The sequence below is a fragment of the Epargyreus clarus genome, unplaced genomic scaffold (genome assembly GCF_041222505.1).
Source record: "Epargyreus clarus isolate Ecla_fem2 unplaced genomic scaffold, WU_Ecla_fem_2.2 ptg000007l, whole genome shotgun sequence".
Lineage (NCBI taxonomy): Eukaryota > Metazoa > Arthropoda > Insecta > Lepidoptera > Hesperiidae > Epargyreus > Epargyreus clarus.
This window is the reverse complement of record NW_027332215.1, coordinates 11,830,266-11,857,192: the sequence shown is the minus strand read 5'-3', so window position 1 is coordinate 11,857,192 and position 26,927 is coordinate 11,830,266. Positions and strand designations below refer to the sequence as shown.

The window sequence follows — 26,927 nt, the reverse complement described above, 5'->3', positions numbered from 1 at the left end:
CAGAAACGTATCATTTCATCGATCTATATAAACTTCTTATTCTATATTTAAATTTAAAAAATATTAGGAAAGACCCATTACAAATAATTTAAATTAGATCTCTCTTAATATCTCCTCGTCCTGCGGTGTTTTAACTTTTTATCTATGCTTTTTAGATGTAATTTCCCTTGCAAGAATTACACAGAATCATTACAATAATTATGTATGTCCTAGAGCTTTAAGTATCTTATAAAGTATCACAACTACCAACTGTCCATAAAAAATAAATCAAAATAAAGATATTTTGATAAAATATATATGTACCTAGTAATAACTACAAACCAAAGGCCGCATCAAAATGTACTGACAACTGAACAGACAATAATTTTAATTTATTTCGAGGTAGTCTACGTAACCACTGGTATATTACACAACTGACCCCTTAACCATTTACGTCATACTTAAAACAAAATTAGATTTGAAAATAGAACGCTCTAGACTCTAATATGACGGCTATGACAACATAATAAACCCTGTCAGTACTAAATGTTATCCACCCAATCGATGTGGTTGGATCGTGTGCAGCTTGAGTGTTATTGATTGCATTTGTAACTATTAAATATTCAGGTGTAATGAGTCACATTTGAGGTCTAATTGTAAAGTCATAGCTGAGTCACCTTAAGGTCTTATAACATATTGTACGCTCTACTTCACATGATTTGACATGTCCTAAGTGCCATGGCCCCACATATACAAAACGGAAACTGTCTTAGAAAATAAATACAAATTTTGAAGTGTACCTGGAAGAGAATTGAACCCCGAACCCTCTGTGCGTTCTGGTGTAGTGCTACTAAAAAGTTTTCCTATCAGTAATCTTAAAATTCAATTCAATCAGTAAAATTCTCGTGTCACAATGTTAGTTACCGTACTCCTCCGAAACGGCTTTACCGATTTTTACCAAATTTTATATGCATTTTCAGTAGGTCTGCGAATCGGCTACTATCTATTTTTCATACCCCTAAGTGATAAGGGTGAACCTTAACATTTTTTTATTTATAAGGCAACACAACGTTTGCCGGGTCAGCTAGTATTTCAATATAATACTTGTAATTTACGCGAGGGTATTATACAGATACTTGTAAAAAACTAAAAGAACATCACTCTCACGGCTTTTCGATTTTTTACAACAACCCCAAATATTTTCCGAACATAAAGGGAGCTCATGTCACTCGCAATGAAATACGCTATTTGTTGCAAAAATCCCTTCCAAATCGGCTCAGTGGTTTCAAAGATCAACCCGGACGAACATTTACAAATGCTTAGAAGCAGCAATTATGTATTTTTAATGTACAGACTGACAGTTCAGTTTTATTTGTTGAAGTTATACTTTTGAGGCGTTGGGGAAAATAACTAAAATGATTTTTAACAAAATCCGACAGAATTATGGTGTCGAACCATGATACTTGCTAGTAAATAGTTTGTTTTCCAGAAAAAGTAACATAAAAATACATACCTACTCTTTATTTGAAAATACACAAAGAAATATAACTTATTTTTGAGTACATAAATGCACGGACTCTTTTATGAATGTATTTAAGGAGATTTGAGAGGCTAAAGGTCAAAAGCCCGGAAATAAAAATTACTTTGGACGTACCAGGAGATTATAAGTTTGATTGATTTAATTTATAATTCGCCGTACAATATTTTTCGATCGAGCAATCGTGATCGCACACGCGCCCGGGGTCGCTAGAGTTCAAGCGACGGGTACTACTATCACGACCCTACAAATAAGCGGTGATCTATTCACAAATCACTCGATAGTTGCATTTTCTGTTTATTTGAATGCGCATTTAAAATTTTGAAATGTGGTGGAATCAGTGTCATTCAACTGGGGTCACAGTCACCACTATATATTCGTATGCACCTTAAATGTGTTGGAAAGGTGGTTGGATCATTCAACGGGTGAGATACAGTGGCCGCCCTTTCTAGGGTGAAGCGAACATAAGTGTAATGCATACATATGGGGCACCTCAGTCCACGAACTCATTAAACTGACGAATGAGACACACACACATGCGCTCGAAAAAACATTACCCTTCGCAATCGGACAAAAAAATCTAAATTAACTTTACTAAGTATACAAGATGTAAAAATTACACATACGCTCGAATAACATTACCCTCCGCAGTCGGGTCAAAAACTAAGTTAACTTTACTAAGTATACAGGATGTAAAAAACACACATGCGCTCGAAAAACATTACCCTCTGCAGACGGGTAAAAATTTAAATTAACTTTACTAAGTATACAGGATGTAAAAAACACACATACGCTCGAAAATCATTACCTTCCGCAGTTGAGTTTAAAACTAAGTTAACTTAGTATACATTATGTAAAAAAACACATACGCTCGAAAAACATTTTCTTCCGCAGTCGGGTAAAAAACTAAGTAAAGTTACTGAGTATACAGGATGTAAAAAACTTACATACGCTCGAAAAACATTACCCTCTGCAGTCGGGTAAAGAACTAAGTTAACTTTATTGCGTATACAGGATGCAAAAAACTAAACAAATTAACAAAACTAGTTATCGTTAACGACAGATATTTAACTTCAACGCAATTTTCAATTAGAGACAATAAAAAATGTATATTGTTTTACAACCGTGCTTATCAATAACCTGTTTCAGGTTTTTATATAAACCAGTCAGGGTATATTGTAGATACATAAACATAGAACGAGTTACGGAATAGACTCCTACAGTCTGTCCACTATGACGCTTTCTATTTGACCAATTGCTTTAATGACTCAAATTGCAATACCGATTACTGAATCGATTATCGACATATCCAATTCCAGTGTAATTTTCAATCGTTTTTAGGCTTGACCTTTACAAAAATATACGAATTCAAAATGACTTTACATGAAAGATAGTGTGTGTACGTAATACTCACGTAAGAAATTACTTTTTTGGCCTATTTTTTAAATAAAAAAAAAAACATATTGATTGATACAAAATAATACATTATGGCACGACACGAAACGTAAGGTAACGTATGGTATCACAAAATGAACTGTAATACTTGTGTCAGGTTTTAAGGTGGTAGAACCCTTTGTGGTTCGACTCCGGCGGCACCACCGCCACACCTATTTCTACCTAATAACAGCAGTGTTAGGCGCTGCTGTGTTCCGTTTTGAAGGGTGTGGTAAGGGAGACAGACTTTTCCGAGGCGTTCCAGCTTAGTCCTCAGGGGTAGCGGCGCATCTGTGGCCGACCTCAGGTAAGAATATCTAATCCTATCTGGGGTAGATTACAGATGTCTATGGGCGGCAGTAGCCACTTACCATCAGGTGGACTGCATGCTCGTCTGCTACTCCTACATTATACAAAGAAAAAAAGGTGTATTTTTTTTTAATTCTGTTACCTTTGTAAAAGTCAGACTAATATATTTCGCGAACACCCTAAAAAGTATTACTTAAAAAAACCTTCAGTAATGTTATAATTACCACAAACGCAAATAATTATAAGCCTATTCATTTACTTTTTCTATAACTTCAAGTAAAAGATAAGGTAAAGGTGTCTTTCATTTTAGCTATACTTACCCAATATAATTGGTATGGGTACAATTACATATTATATTTTATAGTTCAAACTGACTTCAAGTTTTCTCCAAACCTTCTTCAAAACGTCCAACACAAAACAAGTGTAACTTTAAAAATACTTAAGTGCGATACAATAAAGTACAATGAATTAGGAGTCTATTCATTTACTTAGTCTGAGACATCGAGTATACGACAAGCTAGAACCAAACGGTCGTATATCAACGCCATCTCTGGTGTGCAATGCCGACCATTTTCTAGTAATAGAAAGCAAGTGTGCCCCACAAACACTTAGACTAGATTTTTTCGAAACGGCTACCTGCAGTTATTTCTTAATGCTTCCAGTTGATTAAATTCGTCATGTCGTCATTACTATCCACTGCTGGGCATGGGTCTATACTCGGGATGAAAGATTAGGCCTTTCTTCCTTGTCAAAAAAGGCCCTTTTAACATTTCCAGTAGTTTAAATTCGTCGCCGATCTATTACTATCCCACTGCTGGGCATGGGTATCTTCATTCAGATGGATTAGGCCATAGTCCGCCACGCTGACCAAGTGCAGATTCACACCTTTAACACATATTTTAAAGATGTCTCAGGCATCTAAAGTCACGACGTTTTCCTACACGTTTAAGGAATATGAAAATTATATTCTTATACTCACATAATTAAAAAATTAACGGGTTGCCCTCCGGGAGTGCCGGCAGGGGTGAAAGCTTTCGAAACCTAACCTGAATAATAAAATATAATAAATAAAAAATGAAACTGACCCCATTGACATATTTTTCTATGCTGACACTGGATGACATTTTGACTTTTGCAGTTTCCTTTGCCGTCTTACGAATTTTCGATCAGGCCACATGTCCTGGCGCGAGTTTATTTTTTTTTACCCACACAAAAAGTGCACAGCGTTGCTGGAGAAGTTTCCACTCTAAAAATCTGGGTTTCAAACCCCGGATCTCTGGCTTGAGAGGTCGAATATCTATAATCTATCTATCAGAACTACGCAGTGGAGACGAATTGCGTCACAACCTCTTTCCCTGACCACAAGAATTTCATTTCAACCAGAACAATGGTCGCCGGTTATTTGAATGTGACAGTCCGGCCTTGTATTGTTTGTTGAGATGCGTTTCGATCTTCAATTGTAACAATACTCCATTTACAAAAACTTTATTTATACGTTTACGTAATAATAGGTCGACAACTAAGTTCTAGCCGTTTCGGCAGTCTTTTCTTTGAATAAGAATAACTTTATTCTTTATTTAATTTCACATACAAATGTAATGCAAATACCTAATTAAAACTAAGTACAAGTAAATAAAGTGTTGCAACTGGTGCCTACATTAGTTAGACCTGTATTGTAGTCACCAGTATCCCACCCTTCGAAATAACAACATACAAATAAGTATAAGCATACATTATACTATCGGTAAGTTTTTAAGTTATTAAGTAGTACTTGAGTAGTACTCGTTATTTAAGTATTACTTTTAGAAGTATATATTTTGCGATTTGATAAAGCACTCAATCAAATTATCGATCATTTAATTGATCTAAAACTTTAAAAAATCGGACATGAAATGTCATTAAACGAAAACTTATTTTTATTATTTTAGTCCCAAATAAAAGCGTGATAATCGTGGAGACAATGATGAGCGCAACCGCGGGGTCAACGACCTGGTACAAATGTTTTCCCGTCCAGAAACTTGGGAATTTTATAAAATTTCTTATTTATTGTTTTTGTTGAGTTGAGCTGGTACAACTCTTCGTGATTTAAGTGCTACTACCATCATACCCGCATCATTATTGTAGTAGGAATGCAGGGGTGGTTGGTACAAAAGTGGCAATAAAACAATACTCATACCAACTGCCTCGAAGATGGCAACGCGTCTATACGACTTACAGTTTTTGTTGTATTTAGAGCAATTCAGTCTTCTAAAAATAGTTAAAGTTCAAACTTTCGTAGGCAAAAATTTCATAGATAAATTTGATTAATTAAAGACGTTGACCTAATTCTACCTAATGATATTTATAATAATATGTTATGTGTAAAAATATCGACATCCATAGATTAGTAAAGATACTTCCCCGCCTTGAAATGGAATGAAGCCACAAACGGCTTATTAGTAAGTTCTTTTTTTGAATTCTTGACAAATAAAAACCTTTTTCTTGAAAATTTAGGAATAAATTACTAATACTGCGTAATTTACATAATAAATAAATAATTATTTAAAATATTTTAGGGACATTTTAGCACGGAGACGTGGCAAAACTTTTTTACGCAACTATTTCAATTCTCAAAACTGGGTACATTTTCTTGTTAGGAGTGAGTAATCTTTACTTATCTATGTCGACATGTTACTATCACTTATCATTTACATAATGACCATAAGTCAGAAAATATTTTTTTATTGTTTTTAATGATAAAAGCAGTGATAGCCTAAAAGCAGTGATAGCCTTTTTTTATATCGAGGGGGAAACCTTCAAAAGGTACCCGATAACGTGGGAGCGACGCCGGGTTATGTGGGATTTTTACCGCACTAAAACCCCCCCGGTGGCCGTCCTCTGCGCTGCGTTGAGGGCTCCGGGACTCTCCAAAGGAACGCAACCGGAGTCCTCTAAGCGCGTTGCCCCGTCGGGCTCCGCCCAGGCGAGCTTGACGCTCGCCACACCATCTGGTGTGTACGACGGTATGCGACCACACATATTGTCGTCCTTCCCGGGGCCGCTGGCCGGGCGGTTCCAGCTCCCACTCTTGCCGCCCGCAACCCCGGAAGCCCCTTTTAGTCGCCTCGTACGACAGGCAGGGGATAACGTAGCCCTATTCTAGTCCCGGAACTACAGGGACAAAAAGCAGTGATAGCCTAGTGGTTAAGAAACGCGGCCTCTCGATCGAGGGGTCCGAGGTTCAAATCCCAGGCCTCTGATTTTCAAATTTATGTGCATATTAGAAATTAGAAATTAATTACCGCTTGCTTAAACGTTGAAGGAAAACATCGTGAGGAAACCTGCATACCTGAGAGATATAAAAAAAAAATAATCTCAAAGGTATGTGAAGTCTACCAATACGCATTTAACCAGCGCGGTGGACTATGGCCTAATCCTTCTCATTCTGAGAGGAGACCCGTGCCCAGCAGTGGGACAGTAATGGGTAGATGATGATGAATGATAAAATTACAAAGAACACATCCTTCTAATATCGAAAAAGAATACTTTTGCTAGTTATGTATAATTAGTAGCCATTAAAATTCCGACGCTTAACAACAATAAGAAGCAAACAGTTCAAAATATATTACTGACTTGTCACTTCAAAAATGTATTATTGATGTACGCTTTTGTATACAATTTCATACAAAGCACCTACATAGCTTGATTTTTTTACAAGTGCGAGTCGATCTCGCACACGGAGGATTCCGTACCACCAAATTTACATTTGTTTTTTTGTTTTTAGTATTTGTTTTCAGTAGCCAGAGAAATGAATCCATTGTGAAATTTTTAACTGTTTAGTACGGTTTAAATAACGGGTTCTTGTATGGGACCCCTATATATTTTGACGATTATTTTTTGGTTTGTGATATTTGTTGTTATAGCTGCTATACATACATAAAAAATCAACTGTATTTCTATTACGGTTCCAGAGATATTCCTGTGACAGACGAACAAACAGCGGAGGCTTAGTAATAGAGTTCCGTTTTTACCCTTTGGGCACGGAACCCTAAAAAGTCATGTTGTCAAATGGATGTCATATAGGACATCCATTGAGAGTTTGAGGCAGAGATTAAATATACAGAATGGACATTGAGTAAGAACGGACCACTATACTATGATTAATTTAGTGGTGTGGTTTAAAGGCTAGTGGTTGAAACGGTCTCTCAATCGAGAAGTCCGTGGTTCAAATCCCAGGAACTGATTTGTCAGCACTATTTGTGAATTAGTAATTTATTATCACTGGCTATAACAGTCAACGAAAACAACGTGAGAAAATCTGCATACCTGAGAGAAAAAAAGTTTTCACATCCTTACTCATATTATAAATCTTAAAGTAACTCTGGTTGTCTGGTTGTCTCTTCTTCACGCCTAAACGCCTTAACGAAATTTTGTACAAAGATAGTCTGAGACCCGACAACAGACATAGGATAGTTTTTATCCCGGAAATCCCACGGGAACTAGGAATGGCGATCCAAGATCTATTAATAGGAGAATCGATTTATGGACCAAAAAAATCGATTATTTTAATCGATATTAGTAAGGATTGAATCGTAAACTATGCATTTGATCAAGTGATGATCTTTAGCAAAGTAAAGTGTTATCCATGAATCCACGAAGGTGCCAGAGTTGGTACAACCAATTTTCGCCAATGAAGGTACGAATTTTCAATTTTATGTATGTTAGTATGTCATATTATTTTCTTTTAAACGCGGGCGAAGCCACGGGCAAAACCCAGTGTACGATAATTCTACTAATTCGCACTTGGCCAGCGTGGTACTCATTCTGAGAGACGCGTACCCAGTAGTGGGACAGCAATGGACTGATGATGTACGTTCGGAAGTACATCCTTGCTAGTATATTTTTACTACATTTTAATATAATTGCTCGGCGTTTCCCAGATCGAGTAAACATAGACTTTACAATTGTATTTTTTTTATAATATAGGAGTAGCAGACGAGCATACAGTCCACCTGATGGTAAGTGGCTACTGCCGCCCATGGACATTTGTAATCAACCCCAGATAGGATTAGATATTCCTACCTGAGGTCGGCCACAGATGCGCCGCTACCCCTGAGGATTAAGCTGGAACGCCTCGGAAAAGTCTTGTCTCCCTTACCACACCCTTCAAACTGGAACACAGCAGCGCCTAACACTGCTGTTATTAGGTAGAAATAGGTGTGGCGGTCGTGCCGCCGGAGTCGAACCACAAATGGTTCTACCACCTTCAAATTAAATTGTAGTACTTTTGCAGTTGGGCCTTACTTCTCGAAGACGTAGTTCGTCGTCCAGTCTGTTGGTTATAATGTCTTTGGCTTGAGCTAACTAGCAAACAATTGCCGTTTTAATGACAGCTGACGCTAGCAACTTTACCTATTGTCTTTTGCACGGAAACTAAAGTAGGTACTCGACGTTTTTAGATGACCTTTGTATCACGATTTTAGTCGTGTTGGATTGTAGGCTGCGCTTCTTTTGAATAAATTAGAACAGTGTTTTTCAGAGAGTCGCAACCCACTGTATTCTCAAAATGTTTATGAGGGGATCGTGAGGAATCGCAAAGCCACTTAGACTCCTATTTCTTAACCTTATTAGGATTTAATCTATTCCATTTCTCTTCTTAGCAGTGATAGCCTAGTGGTTAAGAAACTTGGCCTCTCGGTCGAGGGATCCGAGGTTCAAATCCCAGGCACGCACCTCTGATTTTTCAAAGTTATGTTATTAGAAATTAATTATCACTTGCTAAACGGTGAAGGAAAACATCGTGAGGAAACCTGCATACCTGAGAGATTTATAGAAAAAAAATCTCAAAGGTCTGTGAAGTCTACCAATATGCACTTGGCCAGCGCGGTGGACTGTGGCCTAATCTTTCTCATTCTGAGAGGAGATCCGTGCCCAGCAGTGGGACGGAAATGGGTTGATGATGATAATGATGATGATGATTAGGATTTATTAGGATTGGACAGATCGATCTGGCTTAAATTTGTAATCAAGCATATTTATTTAACTAATTTCTCAGTTATGCCACTAAATCCATTGAAGGTTATGTATTTAAATAGATTCCAACAAACTACTTTTGCAGTGATAGCCTAGTGGTTAAGTAATTCGCCTCTTGATCGAAGAGTCCGAGTCCGAGTTTAAACCCTCTGATTTTTAAAAAGTTTTATGCGTATTATTAACCGACTTCAAAAAAGGAGGAGGTTACTCAATTTATACCGTATATATGCTTTTTAAATTAATTATCATTTGCTTAAACGGTGAAAGAAAACATCGTGAGGAAACCTACATACCTGAAAAATCTTAAAAAATAACAGTTTTCGAAGGTATGCGAAATACGCACTTGGCCAGCGCGGTGGACTATGGCCTTATCCTTCTCATTCTGAGAGGAGACCCGTGCCCAGTAGCCCAGTAATGGGTTGCTGATGATGATGACGAACAAACTACATTACATTTCTGTAGATAATTTCGCTACGAAATAGTCATGTCAATTCAATCGTGAAATAATATGTCGTAACCGTTAACCTTTTATTAAACATCCATTGTGCACCGGTCATATGGACACGATTTGAAGGTTTCTTCGTCACAGTCATTTACTTTTAAATCTATTTGAGAACACAATTAATATTTTAATTTACTAATAATTACGATTAAATTTACTGATATTATTACTATTTAAGATTAGATAAAGAGATGAATATATGACTACTAGCTTTTACTTCCGGAGGTCGATGACAATAGCTGTTTTATCTATCCATCGGGAGTAGTACTTTTTGTCGGGATAACAGGTACCTTATGTCCTTTTCTGGACTCCTGACAACGTGTGTACAAAATTTCATGTCGATCAGTTTTGTAGTTAAGGCGTGAAAGGGGAACAAACATTTTTTTTTTATAATATAAGGGTAGCAGACGAGCATGCAGTCCACCTGATGGTAAGTGGCTACTGCCGCCCATAGACATCTGTAATCAACCTCAGATAGGATTAGATACTCCTACCTGAGGTCGGCCACAGATGCGCCGCTACCCCTGAGGACTAAGCTGGAACACCTCGGAAAAGTCTGTCTCCCTTACCACACCCTTCAAACCGGAACACAGCAGCGCCTAACACTGCTGTTATTAGGTAGAAATAGGTGTGGAAAATAAAGTCACGTTCGCGTTTATAAATTGGTATCAGACTCTCATAACTCTCATGACTCTCTCAAGATTTTACATACAAAAAACAATCATCCAATGACACCATCTTGAGTGACGACTAATATACATATATTTCTGATGGACTTATAACTGATAATAACTTCGTGGTGATACTTTTCCTCGCGATGTCCGGTGTATTGCCGTTGTTATAGATGTTTTCGGTTCGCTAGTTAAAAACTTCATTTGAAATCGGTTTTAAAAAAAGTTAAAGCATATAAATTGGCCACGTTTATCAAAAATAGGTTATGTTCTAACAATAATTTAACAAGTTAATTAACTCAATAAAAACGTCCCGAAGATTCTTCAAAATGACCATGAAGGATTACTATTAACACCTCAAGTTTTTGTAGTGTGATGCCTCAAACCCACACACACAACAAGCGATGTGTTTAGAACTATGTATGTACAGTCAGCTCCAAAAATAAATAAACAAATTCTGGTTTAAAACATATCTTTCAATCTTTCATAAGTAGCTAAACACAACTAGCACCATAATTAGATGAACGTCGTAAAGTTTCAAAAGTAGGTGAATACTACAGTGTCAAAAGTAGCTGAACAGTGACATATCATATTAGTGACGTTAGCCATTTTGTACATACGGTGTTCACGTACTTTTGACTTTTTGACTTTCGATTAGTGTTCATCTAATTTTGACGCTTTACGATCTTCATATAATTATGATGCTATGTGTTTAGCTACTTATGAAAGATTGGGTGTATATAGTCTGATTCATAATTAGGTGTCCAAAATGTAAACAAAGGTGTTGACCTATCAAGAAAATACGTTAGAAATGGTAGTTTCTTATTTTTGTCGATATAAAAGTAATATTTATATCACCTCAATTTCGATCCATACAGTAATAATAATAAAAAACAAAGTTTATGGTAGAAAATTAAAATGTGATAATGGTAACACAACCGAAATCCAAGACTTTTCTTGTGCTGTCATTTTTAAGTTTCGTAACTGATATTATTAATTTTCGTGATTGTGATCGAACTCTTATGTTTTCTCGTTTACATAACGCGTTTGTTAAATTGTGTATATTTGTTAAATTTTCGTTTTTTGTTGAGTTTGTTAAAGTTTTTGTTTCTTGTTAATTTTGACAGTGACATTTCTTTGTTTACATTTTGGACACCTAATTATGAATCAGACTATAGATATGTTTGTTGTGTATCGGTATTTTTGGAATTTTAATCTGTTTACCTACTTTTGAAGCTGACTGTGCATAAACAGGGTGTCAGACGTCCGAATCCCAGGCATGCATGCACCTCAAAATTTTCAAAATAATATAAATACAAAGTAACAATAAGCAATCAGTCGCATGAGTTAACCTCATAGCCCTCATAGGAATCGATTTATTTTGTTAAATAGAGTTATGAGTAGCATCTATGACCCAATTTGTAAGCATTGAAATTACAGTGCATTCTTTGTATTAAATTTCAAGCTGCAATATTACAAAAATAAAATCGATAAAGAGAATCTATAACGCCCATTATTAAGACTCAATCCGAACTTTACCTTCCAAAGATTAGATACTATTTTTAACAGTGTGTAATATATTCAATTCATCAGTTTCTATTTTATATAGTTTTGACAGGAACTGCAAGGAAGGTTAGGTATTTCACGCTTATCTTGTATGTTTGAAAATTTCTTTACCCATTTTTTTTAACCCTCAAGTCATCCAAAGTGCTGGATGAAATTCGATTAAGGTGTCAGCATATTCGTCTCATACCCAAGTGTCCTTAGATAGTTAAGAAATCGAAATTATGACTTAAATCTCACGAACATCTAAAAATGTTACATTGAAATGCAATAACGTAAGGAACTTTCCTGTCGCGTGGAGACTGGAGAATTAATAAAATATTCGATTAGATGTATCGAACTGAATTATTCGAATGATTCACAATTCCATGCGTCCACGATCATAACAGCAACGCCTACACGACGACAGAAGTGGCACGCTGCATTCGTATTGGCTTGCATTTCTATAATTATTCACAATGATGTAAAACAACTAATATTAGACATCCAGTCATTTTATTTATTTTTAGCACAACAAAGATTATGCGGGAAACAAGAGAGCCAAACTGTCTACGAGATTAGCTATGGTATTTCAAAACGCGTTTTATTCTTTATTTTATTATAGAAAATACCGACGATTAGTAGTAAGGTACTTAAAAATCCTTTTAGAATTCTACTTATGCAATTGAAAAAATTTAGTTTAGTAAAACTTCCATTCGAAAAAAAAAAGTGACACAATGGCACAAACCACGCATCCTTGTTGCATTTTATACGTCGAAGAACGTAATCATAACATCGGCATCGCGCGCTTATCTTCGCGGCGATCTGCCCGCACGTGCGACCAAGCATTAGTCTGCAACCGACTACCGAGAGTCCACTACACCGCCGAAATCCACTTCCCACGCATCATAAGATAATAAAACCGGCTCCGAGACAAGTCGAAAATTAACGCGAAGTTTCTACAGGCTTTTAGTGCTAAAATGTGATAAAATTCAAAAAAATATTAGTGATAGTCCAGTGAAAATTGTTAGTGTAGTTGTGTAGTGAAAATGATTGAGTTGGTCAAAGTGAACGACGCCAGTCGGGTGAATGGTGCGATGAGGGACATGGGAGCCGATTCTTTCGTCTGCCGGGTCCAGTACCTGAATGATTTGGACCCCTTCATAGAGTATAACGTGCGGGAACCCCCGAGGCCTTTGTATCACACGTTCAACACGACGATACCGCTGTCGTATCAGATTGCTGCCGTTCATCGCCTGCTGCAAGCCCCTCATAGGGTAAGTTGACATTTTTGAGTTACAATAACCTATGTACCTACCTAAAATATGAACGTTTTAAATCTGGAATTATTTTTTAGTTTCAATAATGTGAACGAAATAAATTATTTATTGAACAATGTATAGTATGTATTTACTATTTAAAAAATACGTCATAAAAAGACTACTTACTTTTAGTTAGGTTTTTTATGCTCGGTTTCTGAGGTACTTTTAACCGTGGTTTATGTATTTGTTATCCCTATTGGCCGGATTTAAGGGAGGGCAACCAGGGCGGCAGTCCCGGGGCCTCGACAAAAGAGGGGCCCCCACAATAGAGACGTCGGATTTTTTTCTAATTCTGACTAGTAAACACTAGTAAAATAATTATATCTTTTCTTATATTTGAAGCTATACTCTAAATCCACGCGAACGAAACAGCAGGCACAACTTGTATTTAATATATTTTGTCATTATTATCTACAACATAATAAACCCACATAATGTTGTGCGAATCTATGGCATAGCGCCTAGAACGAAATATGTAATTTTAAGGAATTATTTAATGGAACCAAAAGATACAACAATGTTTTCGAAGTTTAAGCAGTAATTATGCTAAGCGAAGTTAATCGATCAATCAAATCGATAGTTTTTTCAACACGGAAGTGTTTATATTTATGAATCTCTCAAAATTAAAAAGTTACGTAAATTTATTGGCAGTTAACTTTTATACATCCGTTGTAGGCAACCACGTTACAGACCAATTTGGTACGGCAGTAAAAAGTAATCGAAATAATTCGTCGATTAAAGGTACTCGTAGTGAAGTGACGCTCGTCTTTTTTTTTTTTTTTATAATATAGGAGTAACAGACGAGCATGCAGTCCACCTGATGGTAAGTGGCTACTGCCGCCCATGGACATCTGTGATCAACCCCAGATAGGGTTAGATATTCCTACCTGAGGTCGGCGACAGATGCGCCGCTACCCCTGAGGACTAAGCTGGAACGCCTCGGAAAAGTATGTCTCCCTTACCACACCCTTCAAAACGGAACACAGCAGCGCTTAACACTGCTGTTATATATACTGTTATGTTATACTGCTGTCTTATCTGTGTTTCAAATGCGGAATCGATATCGTGTGTATGGGAATGAAACGAATAATGTGATTATAATCGTGAATGAGTTGTATTTGTTTACTAATGATGTAACGGTTATGAAATTATGTTGTAATTTTTATTTTTAGGATAATTACCTTCCTCTAATTGTTTGGCTCATTCTTAACTCTAAATTAAGAGGATTAATTTTCACTGTGATGACCGAATTTTCGAATTAGGAATATCATAGAGAACTTGTAAGGTTGTCAGTTTTAGAATTATAACTACTTATTTCTAAAATGTCCTTTCTTATTTTTTCAAAATATGATTAAATGTAGGGTGTACATAAAATATGTTTTCGAACAATTTTATAGGCAAAATCATAATCCGTGTTATACGTAAATTCGCTCTGAATTTTACATTAAGAATTGTGTTAATTACTTGATGCCTTAACTGCAGAATGCTGAGAACATGCCAATACACAATAACAACGGGAATTTGTTAGTGTATTATAAATTCAATGAGTGACGTGGATGTACCTACAATCCTACAATATTTTATAAACTGCCTCCACGATGCAAATGAATACACGGCCCATATCCGTTATCTTTTTAGCGAATAAAGGAAATTTACTTTTGTATGCATAATAATATTGATGTATTGTTCACACTGTAATTGTGTGTGTATTACGCACACTGTAATAATAATTAAATTTGTCACACGATAACTATGTAGGTATTTTGACACCGAATAACTAATATGAGGGATAGGTTTTTTATCCGATGAAACCATAAAGTTACACATTATAAGTAGATAATTATTTATAACACATATTTATTTGTTTGTTATCAGCCATTTTCTGTTAGTTATAACAAGTATAGTGTTATGTATATAGAATAGGGAAATATTGATAATTTGTAATTATTGTCGAATTGTTAAACAAATCTTTTACTTTAAATTAGCTATTGACAAATATATAATCGCACGGTAATCCGCCGAAATTCGATTCAGTTTGCTTTATCTAGATAATTGAATATAGACCACTTTAATCATAACATAACAGGAATACACTATTAACTGTCGTTACCATCTCTTAAACTAAACTGAGCAGATCAATTCGTTTTCTTATATATAAAATTCTCGTGTCACAACCGTATTTACCGTACTCATCCGAAACGGCTTTACCGATTTTCACCAAATTTTGTATGCATATTCAATAGGTCTGAGAATCGGCTACTATCTATTTTTCATACCCCTAAGTGATAAAGGGTTGTTCACCCTTTAACATTTTTTTATTTATATGGCAACTCAACGTTTGCCGGATCAGCTGGTAAATTTATAAAAACTATACTCGTCCTTCGATATTTGAAATTCCCTTATGCCTATTATTAATAATCAATCTATCCAATACTCTGTCTAACAAAGATCGACATTTCACAATAATTTCATATAAGAAATAGTTATATTTCAGTTATTGATAAATGTTAAGTATAGTCCGCGCCAAACTGCTAGTCCGCTCTGAAGTTGTTGCTAGCATGTGTAGTCATACAATTTGCTATGGCGATGCGATTCATTTGTATATTCAGAGCGAACTTGCAGTTTTACGCGGACTATAATAAACTAAAGGTAGGTAACCTAATCATACAAATATGTAACACTAGCTGACCCGCCTTTGTACCGCCTCAAAATCTATTTATCAAATATATTTCATATAAAATATAGCCTATGTTACTCGTGGATAATGTAGCTTTCGATTGGTGAAAGAATTTTTAAAATCGGTCCAGTAGTTTTTGAGCCTATTCATTACAATCAAACAAACAAACAAAGTTTTCCTCTTTATAATATTAGTATAGATTAGCACGCAATGCAATATGGACGTAACACATGTAAATAACGTTACTAATGCCCGACTTACTCATCGCGGTATTTGGCTAAAATTATCTGGTCTAAATATTCGACTCCACGGTCCAGGTGAGCGCGCCTGTGATATAACAGATTTGAAGTAATATCAAACGGTACAAGTGGTGTATTATAAACACGGCATTGCCCCACTGTTGGGCATCATCATCAACAGCCTTTATTAACCCACTGCTGGGCAAGGGTCTCCTCTCACAGTGAGAAGGGTTAGATCATAGTGCACCGTGCTGGCCAAGTGCGTATTGGTAGACTTCACATACCTTTGAAATTTTTTTATCTCTCAGGTGTGCAGGTTTCCTCTCGATGTTTTATTTTGCCATTTAAGCAAGTGATAATTAATTTCTAAAACGCACATAACTGTGGTGCGTGCCTGGGATTTGAACCTCGGACTTCTCGATAAAGAGGCCAAGTTTCTTTACCACTAGGCTATCACTGCCTGTTGAGCATAGATCCCTCAAATTGAGAGGGATTTACTATCATCAATATGTTGTTATCCCACTGCTGGGCCCAGGTCTCCTCTCAGAATGTGAGTTTGCAGACCATAGTCTTATACGCCGACAAAGTCTAGATTCGTAGAATTCACGTACTCTTAAGAACTTTAAAATCATTTACGCTAGTGTCTTTCCTTCATGTCTTTTCCTCGACCGTTAAAGCAAATGATTATATTCTAAACTTCTTCTCGGGCTCTCATTTTAGAAGTCGACTTTATAAAGTAGTATGTATAGACTTTATAGGAACTTCTAGAATATAGCGCAGGGGTTCCCAACCTTTTCTTGGTCAGGGACCACTTTTATATAATTCTTGTTAGCAAGAACCACTATGTACTTAGGTTCAATAAAAATAAACTGTATTAATCAAACTGAAACTTTAATTAAAAACTCAATAGATAAACAGTAGTAATATTATAGGATAAACTTTTGTATTAATGTGATTTCTGAGCTTGCATCTACTTCACTTGTACGGCTATCCTAGGACTAATATTGTTACTTAAAGCTACACGAAAATCATCACATAGAAAAGGCTCACCGCCCTCTAAATTTAAAATCGTTCGCGGACCATATTTTGGCTTCTGCGGCCCACTGGTTAAGAACCCCTGGTATAGGGCTATAGAGCGGCGGTGTCACAGAGCCTTGCTAGGCATTGTGTACAGCCTAATGTCACCCTTTAGCATTCGTCACTTTGCAATTATTTCGCCGAGATCATAATACATGTATTTACCAGGAATGCGTATTCACCTATTACCCTTTCGCCACACGCAATTATCCTACATTATTCAACGCTGCTCCATATACAATGATAATAATGTTTTAGGGTTGCTGCTTTACACATATTTCGAAATTGAATGCTTAAATATTTTAAGTTATAAAGTAGACCACATGTGGTTCGACTCCGGCGGCACCACCGCCACACCTATCTCTGCCTCATTACAGCAGTGTTAAGCGCTGCTGTGTTCTGCTTTGAATGCTGTGGTAAGAGAGACATGTTACCGAGGCGTTCCAGCTAGTCCTCAGAGGTAGCGGCCCATCTGTGCCCTATCTCAGGTAAGAATATCTAATCCTATTTGGGATTGATTACAGATTTCCATGGGCGGCAGTGACCACATACTATCAGGTGTTACTTACTTACAACTTTAATATTATAAAAAACCGGATAAATGCTTTTCTTTTATAATTCTTATAACTTTTTTAATTCTTATTTTTATACTCGACTGGAGTGTAATTTTTTATAGCGTAATTATGTTTCATTATTTATCACTTCCTGCAGCCCAAATGGCTTCATGGATTTTGACAATATGAGGCGTCTTTGAATTTATCAAGTTGAAGTTATTTAATTGTGGGATATATAACCGACTCCAAATTATATTACCAACTTCAAATATTCAATATAATATAAAATAAAGGGGTTCTATCCAAAGCCGATTACAGATGTGGTGCAACTCGTAGGACTAGGATAGCCTCATATAATGTAAGTCATGTTTATATTTAAGGTCATGATGATCAAACATTCATACAATTTTTATATTCAAAACAAATGTATATCATTTATTAGCATAACGTGATCCAGACGTACGGTAGCGGTGCAGCCAAGTTCATAAAGACTCAGTGGGACAGCACGGCGTGTTATATTAATTACCAGACCTTGAAAATTTATTAAGTACATAATTTATTTTTTACACACGAACTTAACGAATACAATGTTATGGAATCACCGTAGCCTCTTTCATTTTTGCATAACAGTAATTTCAAATCAATTCAGACGCGCTTAATGCAGCTAATAATCGGTCGAGCCCAAGAAGGAGCAGCCATGCCACTGCCGCAATGCCCCAATCCATTTTTTATTCACAATATATGTGTTAATTAATAAATAATCGTTTTTAAAACGAGTATTAATTTAAGATCCGTCGCTACGTACACCAGTAAGCGCTCTCCCACAAAACAATACACGAACTGCATACTAGTACGTAGAAGTTATTATAATAATGATGAGAACCTGTTCCTCGGTGACGATACAACGCCTTTGGAAGCGTTCGCTATTCGTAGTAAAAAGTTGTTTTCAACTGACCAACAGTTAAGATGAAGATGTCGTAAATAGGATCATGTGTTTCATAATACAAGCAGCGAGCGTTCCACGAGTCTCCCGAACAAAAAATGTTCAAGGATTCAACACAAAAAGGTATCCCCTCTGTAGCAATAAAGCGTGGGAAGATATGATATTTCCTTTTTTAAAACGCTGCTGACATATAGCAATGAGACATTTTTTGCAATTCGGACTTGCTTTTATTTTGAGGTTGAGGGAACCTTACTTAAATATAGATGGAGATACTGCAGCGAAGCCAATTAATGCTGAATTACAAAGTTTTAGTACTCATCATCAGTCTATTGTAATTAATTAAGGCTTTTAATGTTCATTTTATATAATTTCACAAGTAGAAAGAACACACCTTTTAGGTAGTAAAAACTCGACATATATTTTTCTTAGTAAAACGTTGTAGTAACAAAGAAATATTAAAACTATATAACCTACTAGCTGACCCGGCAAACATTGTACCGTCTCAAAATCTATTTATCAAATATATTTCATATAAAATATAGCCTGTGTTACTCGTGGATAATGTAGCTTTCGAATGGTGAAAGAATTTTTAAAATCGGTCCAGTAGTTTTTGAGCCTATTCATTACAATCAAACAAACAAACAAAGTTTTACTCTTTATAATATTAGTATAGATGTACGAGGGTGGATTAAAACTCGTGCCATAACCCCATGACCAACTTGCGTCGCCAACTGTTAATAAAATCAACAATTAGTAAAGCAAGAGACACTAGTAATTGGGAAAAACCCAACTGTTTGAAAGCAATTAACTGAAAAGGGGAGCAATACAGTACCGTTACCATGAGTTTTTACGTTTTGACAAATATGACTGTTTTGGTATTCATTTACGTATTGGCCCATACTATTTTCCAAGTTCTGATATAATCCGCTAGGGGCGCTGATTGGAAATTGTATGGGGCGCTGATTGGAAATTGTATGGTGAAAACGTAAAAACTCATGGTAAGGGTACTGGTCTGTGTAATCAATACTTCATATGCCTGTCCCACAATTAGTCCAACGACGCCTTATATGTTATAATCCACCAAACCCTTTGGCCTGTGGGGCGTACCAAAAAATAACATTACATACGCTCAAAAAACGCTGGCCAGATTTCCATCCACAGGCGGATAAAGAGTATATAATAATATGCTTAACAAATTGAATTAGCATTCTGATAACTCTAATATGAATACCGACAGCAAATAGCTACTGAGACAAGATAAAAATATTGTAAAAACACAAGAAATTGTCTCTAGCTCAACAACGGTAATAACTTTTTTTATGGTGTATAATGGTTCTCGATTGTGTAGAATGACATCAACATATAAACAATGGAGAACTCCGTCACATACGTAATTATAGTCGTTATTTTTTAATTATAGTTTAACCTTAACCCTATTACGTGGACGTATCCTTTACAAAACTTGCCTTCATGCTTTACAATCTTTCTAAGTATCCTAACATCGATAAGACATTTGGAATCAAATGTATTTTAAAAATATATATTTTTTATATATGTAATATAGGAGTAGCAGACGAGCATGCAGTCCATCTAAGTACCTACTGCTCCCCATGGACATCTGTAACCAACCACAGATAGGATTATACATTAGGTCTACCTACCTTAGGTCGACCACAGATGAGCGTAGCGGCTCATAGGAGTAACCCTGAGGACTAAGCTAGAACGCCTCGGAAAAGTGTCTCAAACCAGACACCGCGGCACTTGACACTGATGTCATGAGGTCGAAGCAGGTGTGGCGTTGGTGCCGCCGGAGTCGAGCCACAAGGGTTCTACCACCTTCAAACCACCGATCACCCATCTTCATTGTCTTATTTTTTTCCAATAAATCTTTGTCTACTCTCACTTTCTTCAAAACATTATTTCGTTACCTACTGTTGACTTACTTAGAATGTATGTAACTTTACAAAATCTACTATAAGTTTAATCCAATTGTGGTTGACATTTAAGGCATCCTTTTAACATAAATTCAATTATGTTAAAATGGGATTGTGGAAAATAAATAGTGCCTGTTCACCATTTCTTTAGTAGAAATTTCATATTAATACATATAATATATTTTCACATAGTACAAGCAAATATACTAAAGTGTACATTGTAAACGTACTGTCAGTAAACAGTGAAATTAAGTAATGTTTGCATACACAGAGATTTTTAGAAATATGCTCAAGATAAAACTCATATCGACCTAGTAAGAGAAGCACAAGGTGAACGTGAAGACAACATGTTTGTCTAATGAATTATAATACTCGCCGGGTTTTTGTCTGAACCAGTTTTGAGGGAACATATTTAGGAGGTATTTAGCACAGTTAACTATTTTCGCTTTAAGACGCCTTAGCGTTATTCAAAAACTTTTGTTTGAGAATGCTAAATAAAGTGTGTATTCTCATTATATAAAAGTAGTAAATGGCGACACTCAGTGGTAAATAGCAGCTGTCGTCTGTGGATTGAATCCCCATCTGAAGTCAATCATGGATGCATTGTTATAGTCCGCGTAAAACTGCTAGTCCGCTCTGAATATAGAAATCAATCGCGTCGCCGTAGCAAATTGTATGACTACACCTGCTCCCAACAACTTCAGAGCGGACTAACAGTTTGGCGAGGACTATACCTATGAGGACTAAGTTTGAAGTGCCCCGTGTTAGTATTGGTCTAAGATCCCGATATAAGACGACCTTCACCGAGCTGGTTTATGGATGAAAAGAATTTTAAGTCGAATTAAATAAATCGATATTTATATTGCAAATGGGTTGTCTAAAAATTCAGTTCAGAATCCAAATATAGAATATGTTAATCCAATAAAGAATCACTTTCGATTGCTTATGTTATGATAATAGAAATTGTGAAGATTCTACCTTCATAACATACACAATGATTACTATTGCTACTAAATCAATACCCTATAACAAATACTCGCACCTTAATCAAAACAGAGATAACACCGCATTTGCAATAAAGTTAATTGACTGCTGATAAACTTGAACAATGTTATCTTCCGTTATCAGATCGATGACCAAATCTGCGTGAGTCCTCTAACCTACGTCATTGTATTGAAGGACCAATATTATTTATAATAAGCCTCAAATATTTATGACACATCACTTTTAACTCCAACAGGTCTTGCAGACGCTGTGGCATTCTCTAAAGTTTATATTTCTGCCTGTATTGTTACGTTCTTTTATTTTCTGTTCGATTCTTGTTCCATAATGAAGAACCTGTTATTTTCTTTACTTAATAACCTTTTATATGAATCGTCTGTCTCTTTGTCTTTAATTCATATCTTGGCTTCCACTTTGTTATTTTTATCCTCATTTGCTCACCGTATATAATAATGTTTGTTCTTATCCATTTCAATTATTTTAAACATTTACCTTTCATATGAATTATCTGTATCTATATCATTAATTCTTATCTTGACCTTCATTTTGTTATTTTTGTCCTCGTCCATTAATTTTTGCTAATCATGCTCCTCCATTTTCATTTCAATTACTTTGGTTTTAACCGACTTAAAAAATGGAATGGTTCTTAATTCGGCTACTTTTTATATAGTTACATCTTCGTCTCGCTTCTTTTTCATATATGTTATTTTATCTTTGATACCCGACGCGCTTGAGTGAATACTTCTTATTAAAGTATTACTCATACGTATATACGTAAAGCGGTGCTAAATTGCTCACACTAGTTTATTATCTTTTCCTTGTTTATAAATTTCATCAGAATTTTAAGTACTCATTTTCAAAATACACAATACAACTTGCAATAGGAATGAATGTAAACATCATCAGTGTATGATCTCATTTCAAAGATTTTGGGTGTTCTAATTTACGAGATCTATAATCTTAAAAAGGTCCTGTGTCTTAGAAGTCACCGGTTACAACAAAGTGAATCGATTTCCATAAATATGTGGTTTTAGTTCAAAAGAATATCAATGTGTCAAGAAATTGTGTTTATCCAAAAATTGGCATAGTTAAAAAAGAAAAGGCAAAATTTTGTCAAAAGTTTAAACTTAAGACTAACATTTGTATTTTTTCTATTTAGCCAGTGGCATTACACATTAATCGCTCTTGCTCGTTTTCACCGTTTCTAATACAATATTTTCTCAAACAAAAGCTTCGGTGAGGTAGTTTGGCTCATTCATTTTATTTTAGACTTGGTTCCTAGCTTTATTTACCTCTCGGATGAGTACAACGGTCATCCCACGCGGATCTTGTGTATGAATCGACACAGTGAAGGTCAGTTTATGTGTTAGCACACGTGGCTATACAAAAATAGCGTAGGCTGTTTGGGCGTAAATTACATAAATTGTCTTAAATAATCTTAAGGTGGTAGAACCCTTTGTGATTCGACTCCGGCGGCACCACCGCCACACCTATTTCTGCCTAATAACAGCAGTGTTAACCGCTGCTGTGTTCCGTTTTGAAGGGTATGGTAAGGGAGACATACTTATCCGAGGCGTTCCAGCTTCATCTTCAGGGGTAGCGGCGCATCTGTGGCCGACCTCAGGTAGGGATATCTAATCCTATCTGGGGTTGATTACAGATGTCCATGGGCGGCAGTAGCCACTTACCATCAGGTGGACTGCGTGCTCGTCTGCTACTCAAATATTATAAAAAAATAATAAGTTCGCGTTTTGGTATTACAGGAAGGGAAGTTTGCCTAAGCCTCTTCACAAACAAAAAGACACACACGATAGCACTACCGCCAAAACTATAATATGTTTTAAGAGCAGTTGTCAAGGGCTACTTTGACCTGGTTTTGAATTCAGGGAGAGACGTCCAACCGTTGCAACTTAGTCCTGAGTTGCAATAATGTATGCAGGTAACCTAAAGTACCATGACCATTTAATAATAAAAATTCAAGTGTCTATCTAGCGGACACTTAGTAACAGGGTTCCGTTTTTACCCTTTGAGTACGGATCCCTAAAAGCCACTAAAAGCCTGGAGGATGAACATCATAATAAAACATATACGTTTGAAATATTTTAAAATAAAAAAAAACCGTCAAAGGTGTCTAAAGTCTATCGATTTGCATTTGGCCAGCGCGGTGGACTATGGCCTACCTATCTCACTCTAAGACCCGTGCCCAGCAGTGGGACAATGCTGGGTTGACGACCTATTTCTACCTAATAACAGCAGTGTTAGGCGCTGCTGTGTTCCGGTTTGAAGGGTGTGGTAAGGGAGACAGACTTTTCCGGGGCGTTCCAGCTTAGTCCTGAGGGGTAGAGGCGGATCTATGGCCGACCTCAGGGATATCTAATCCCATCTGGGGTTGATTACAGATGTCCATGGGCGGCAGTAGCCACTTACCATCAGGTGGACTACATGCTCGTCTGTTACTCTTATATTATAAAAAAAAACTTCAGAAACGACCATTACCACCTTAACTGATAAAAATAATAAATGAGCTATTAGCCATTTTATGAAAATAGCAAAAGTGCATACCATTTGCTATTTAAAAAAATACGGTTTCACTATCACTTAGCAATCATAGCTGTCGACTACTTGAATAGCGTTCAGTTACCTAGATTATTTTATTGATAACATCTAGCATGCATTACGATATCATCGTAACCGATTGCAATACGTGAGTGCAATGACGCATTACCATGCAAATTCTGCTTTGCGCACACATTGACATTTTATAATAAATGTTGCAAACGAATATGCAATCGGTATTTTCTTAAAAATATTGCATTAGACGAGCATACAGTCCACCTGATGGTAACGCTACTGCCGTCCATGAACACCTGTCAACCCCAAATAAGATTTAATTCCTACCTGAAGTCGGTCCATTTTTATAATATAGGAGTAGCAGACGAGCATGCAATCCACCTGATGGTAAGTGGCTACTGCCGCCCGTGGACATCTGTAATCAACCCCAAATAGGATTAGATACCTACCTGAGGTCAGTCACAGATGCGCCGCTACCCCTCAGGACTAAGCTGGGCTGCCTCGGAAATGTGTCTTCCTTACCAAAGCTAAGGTTAGGCTTTGATAGGTTAGCGTTATAAAACTTAGGGTCTCAGGCTGGGGATCTAGAATTAAAAATAAAAAATCTCAAATGTATGTGAAGTATACAATACGCACTTGGCCAGCGCGGTGGACTATGGCTTAATCCTTCTCATTCTGAGAGGAGACCCGTGCCCAGCAGTGGGACAGTAATAGGTTGATTATGATGAAAGACGAGGAAAACTAGTATTGAGAGAAATTAGTTGTTGCAACAAATAGTTCATGTTTATGCATGTTAACGCAACATTTTCCAGTTTCCCAAGGGATGGGGTACAGGGCTATTTCAAGTGCGGTCTCATTTCCAGTTGGCGAGCCGCCAGCGCCACGGACGCCTCGCCACTCGTGAGATCACAAGTGTGAAACTGATCTCGGTAAAAATCGATTATAGGTCATATTTTCAATAACATTTCGGCTATTGTAAGTTGTACTCGTGAGATTGTTGTATAAATGAGGTTATGGAAACATTTCCTGGGAAATGTCAATTATAATTTTATTATTATACTAGTGGTGCTTGCGGCTTCGCCCGCATTTACAAGAAAATAATATGACATACTAACAAACATAAAACTGAAAATTCGTACCTTCATTGGAATGGCTATAGCGTCATCTGGTGAAAATTGGACGTACCAACTCTGAAACCTTCGTGGGCTCATGGACAACAACTTTGCTAAAGATCATTACTTGATCAAATGCATAGTTTACGATTCAATTCTTACTAGTATCGATTAAAATAATCGACTTTTTTGGTCCAAAAGATCGATTCTCCTATCCTATCCTATCCAAAACTATCCTATGTCCTTTCTCGAGTCTCAGACTATCTTTGTTCAAAATTTCATTAAAATCGGTTCAATGGTTTAGGCGTGAAGAAGAGACAACCAGACAGAGAGACAGAGTTACTTTCGGATTTATAATATTAGTAAGGAAGTAAGGATATGGTTTGACCTGCATACCTGAGAAAACTTAAAAAAATAAACGTTTTCAAACGTATGTGAAATCTACCAATTCGCACTTGGCCAGCGCGGTGTTCTATGGCCTAATCCTTCATATTCTACGAGGAGACCCGTGCCCAGCAGTGGGTCAATAATAGGTTGATGATGATATGGTTTAAAGTATAAAACGTTATTAATAATCAATCTATCCAACTTTTACCTACCAAAAATCTAAATGTGACAAAAAATATATACGATCTCTGATAATAAATCTGATAAGTTCGGAGATCGTATAAAACGTTGTTTAAATAGTTAAAATAATTAAATACACTATAAAATTCTGAAAATAAAAGAAATCGTTGACATACAACGTATTTAATTAATCGTATGCTTTTATAACCCCAAATTATTATCAGTTTGCTGATTGTCATAGACACACTATGAAAAGTAGGCACATAAATACCTAGACCCTAAACTTGAATTTGAATTCATCATTTACATGTTTACGTTGCCGGGGACCGAACCCAAAACCTCTGCGTATCAGACAGGGCGATGACCGCTGCGCCAAAGAAGTCAACGTCATCGTAACAAATTAAAATTAAATATCGTTCAGATAAATCACACACAACGCCATCTGTTGACACATACATCAACTAACTATCGAACTATCTAACCACTATCGAACCAACACGTTCTCTGTCGAGTGAAACAGAAACTAAATGATTACACTGTACACCAAGGTGTTAACAGATGGCGCTGTTGACTATATGTTGTACTAAATACTCTCACAAAAATGTTTCGCAGATAAAACATAGTAGTGTTGTTTTGTAGCTTAAAAAAAAACTTCAAATTTTCTTCATCTGTTTAGTAAAGAGCAAATATTCATTATCTTTAAATATACTTAAGTTTATAAAAAAATAACTAAACTATAACAAGACACGAACAAAACGATATAGGTAGGTACTTACCTAAGTAAGTTTTTGAAGTAGGTACCTACTTCATCTACGACATACCTTTAGCTATCAGCCAAAAACATATAAAATTAAATGAAATTAAATCTCTTTAATAGCTAATAATTATTATAAACGAGTTGTTTTACTTCAACATTCAACCACAAACATTTTTATAAAATTTA

The 26,927-nt window shown here is 36.3% G+C and overlaps 1 protein-coding gene across 1 annotated transcript in view; it reads left to right on the top strand.

The window, feature by feature from the left end:
- LOC140743424 (FH1/FH2 domain-containing protein 3) overlaps positions 1-26,927 on the top strand; it is an 80,985-nt gene that overhangs the window by 36,562 nt on the left and 17,496 nt on the right. Inside the window, exon 2 of the mRNA XM_073074674.1 lies at positions 12,952-13,263. Coding sequence (XP_072930775.1) covers positions 13,036-13,263 — 228 coding nt within the window. The 5' untranslated portion in view covers positions 12,952-13,035. The remainder of the gene's footprint in view (positions 1-12,951; positions 13,264-26,927) is intronic.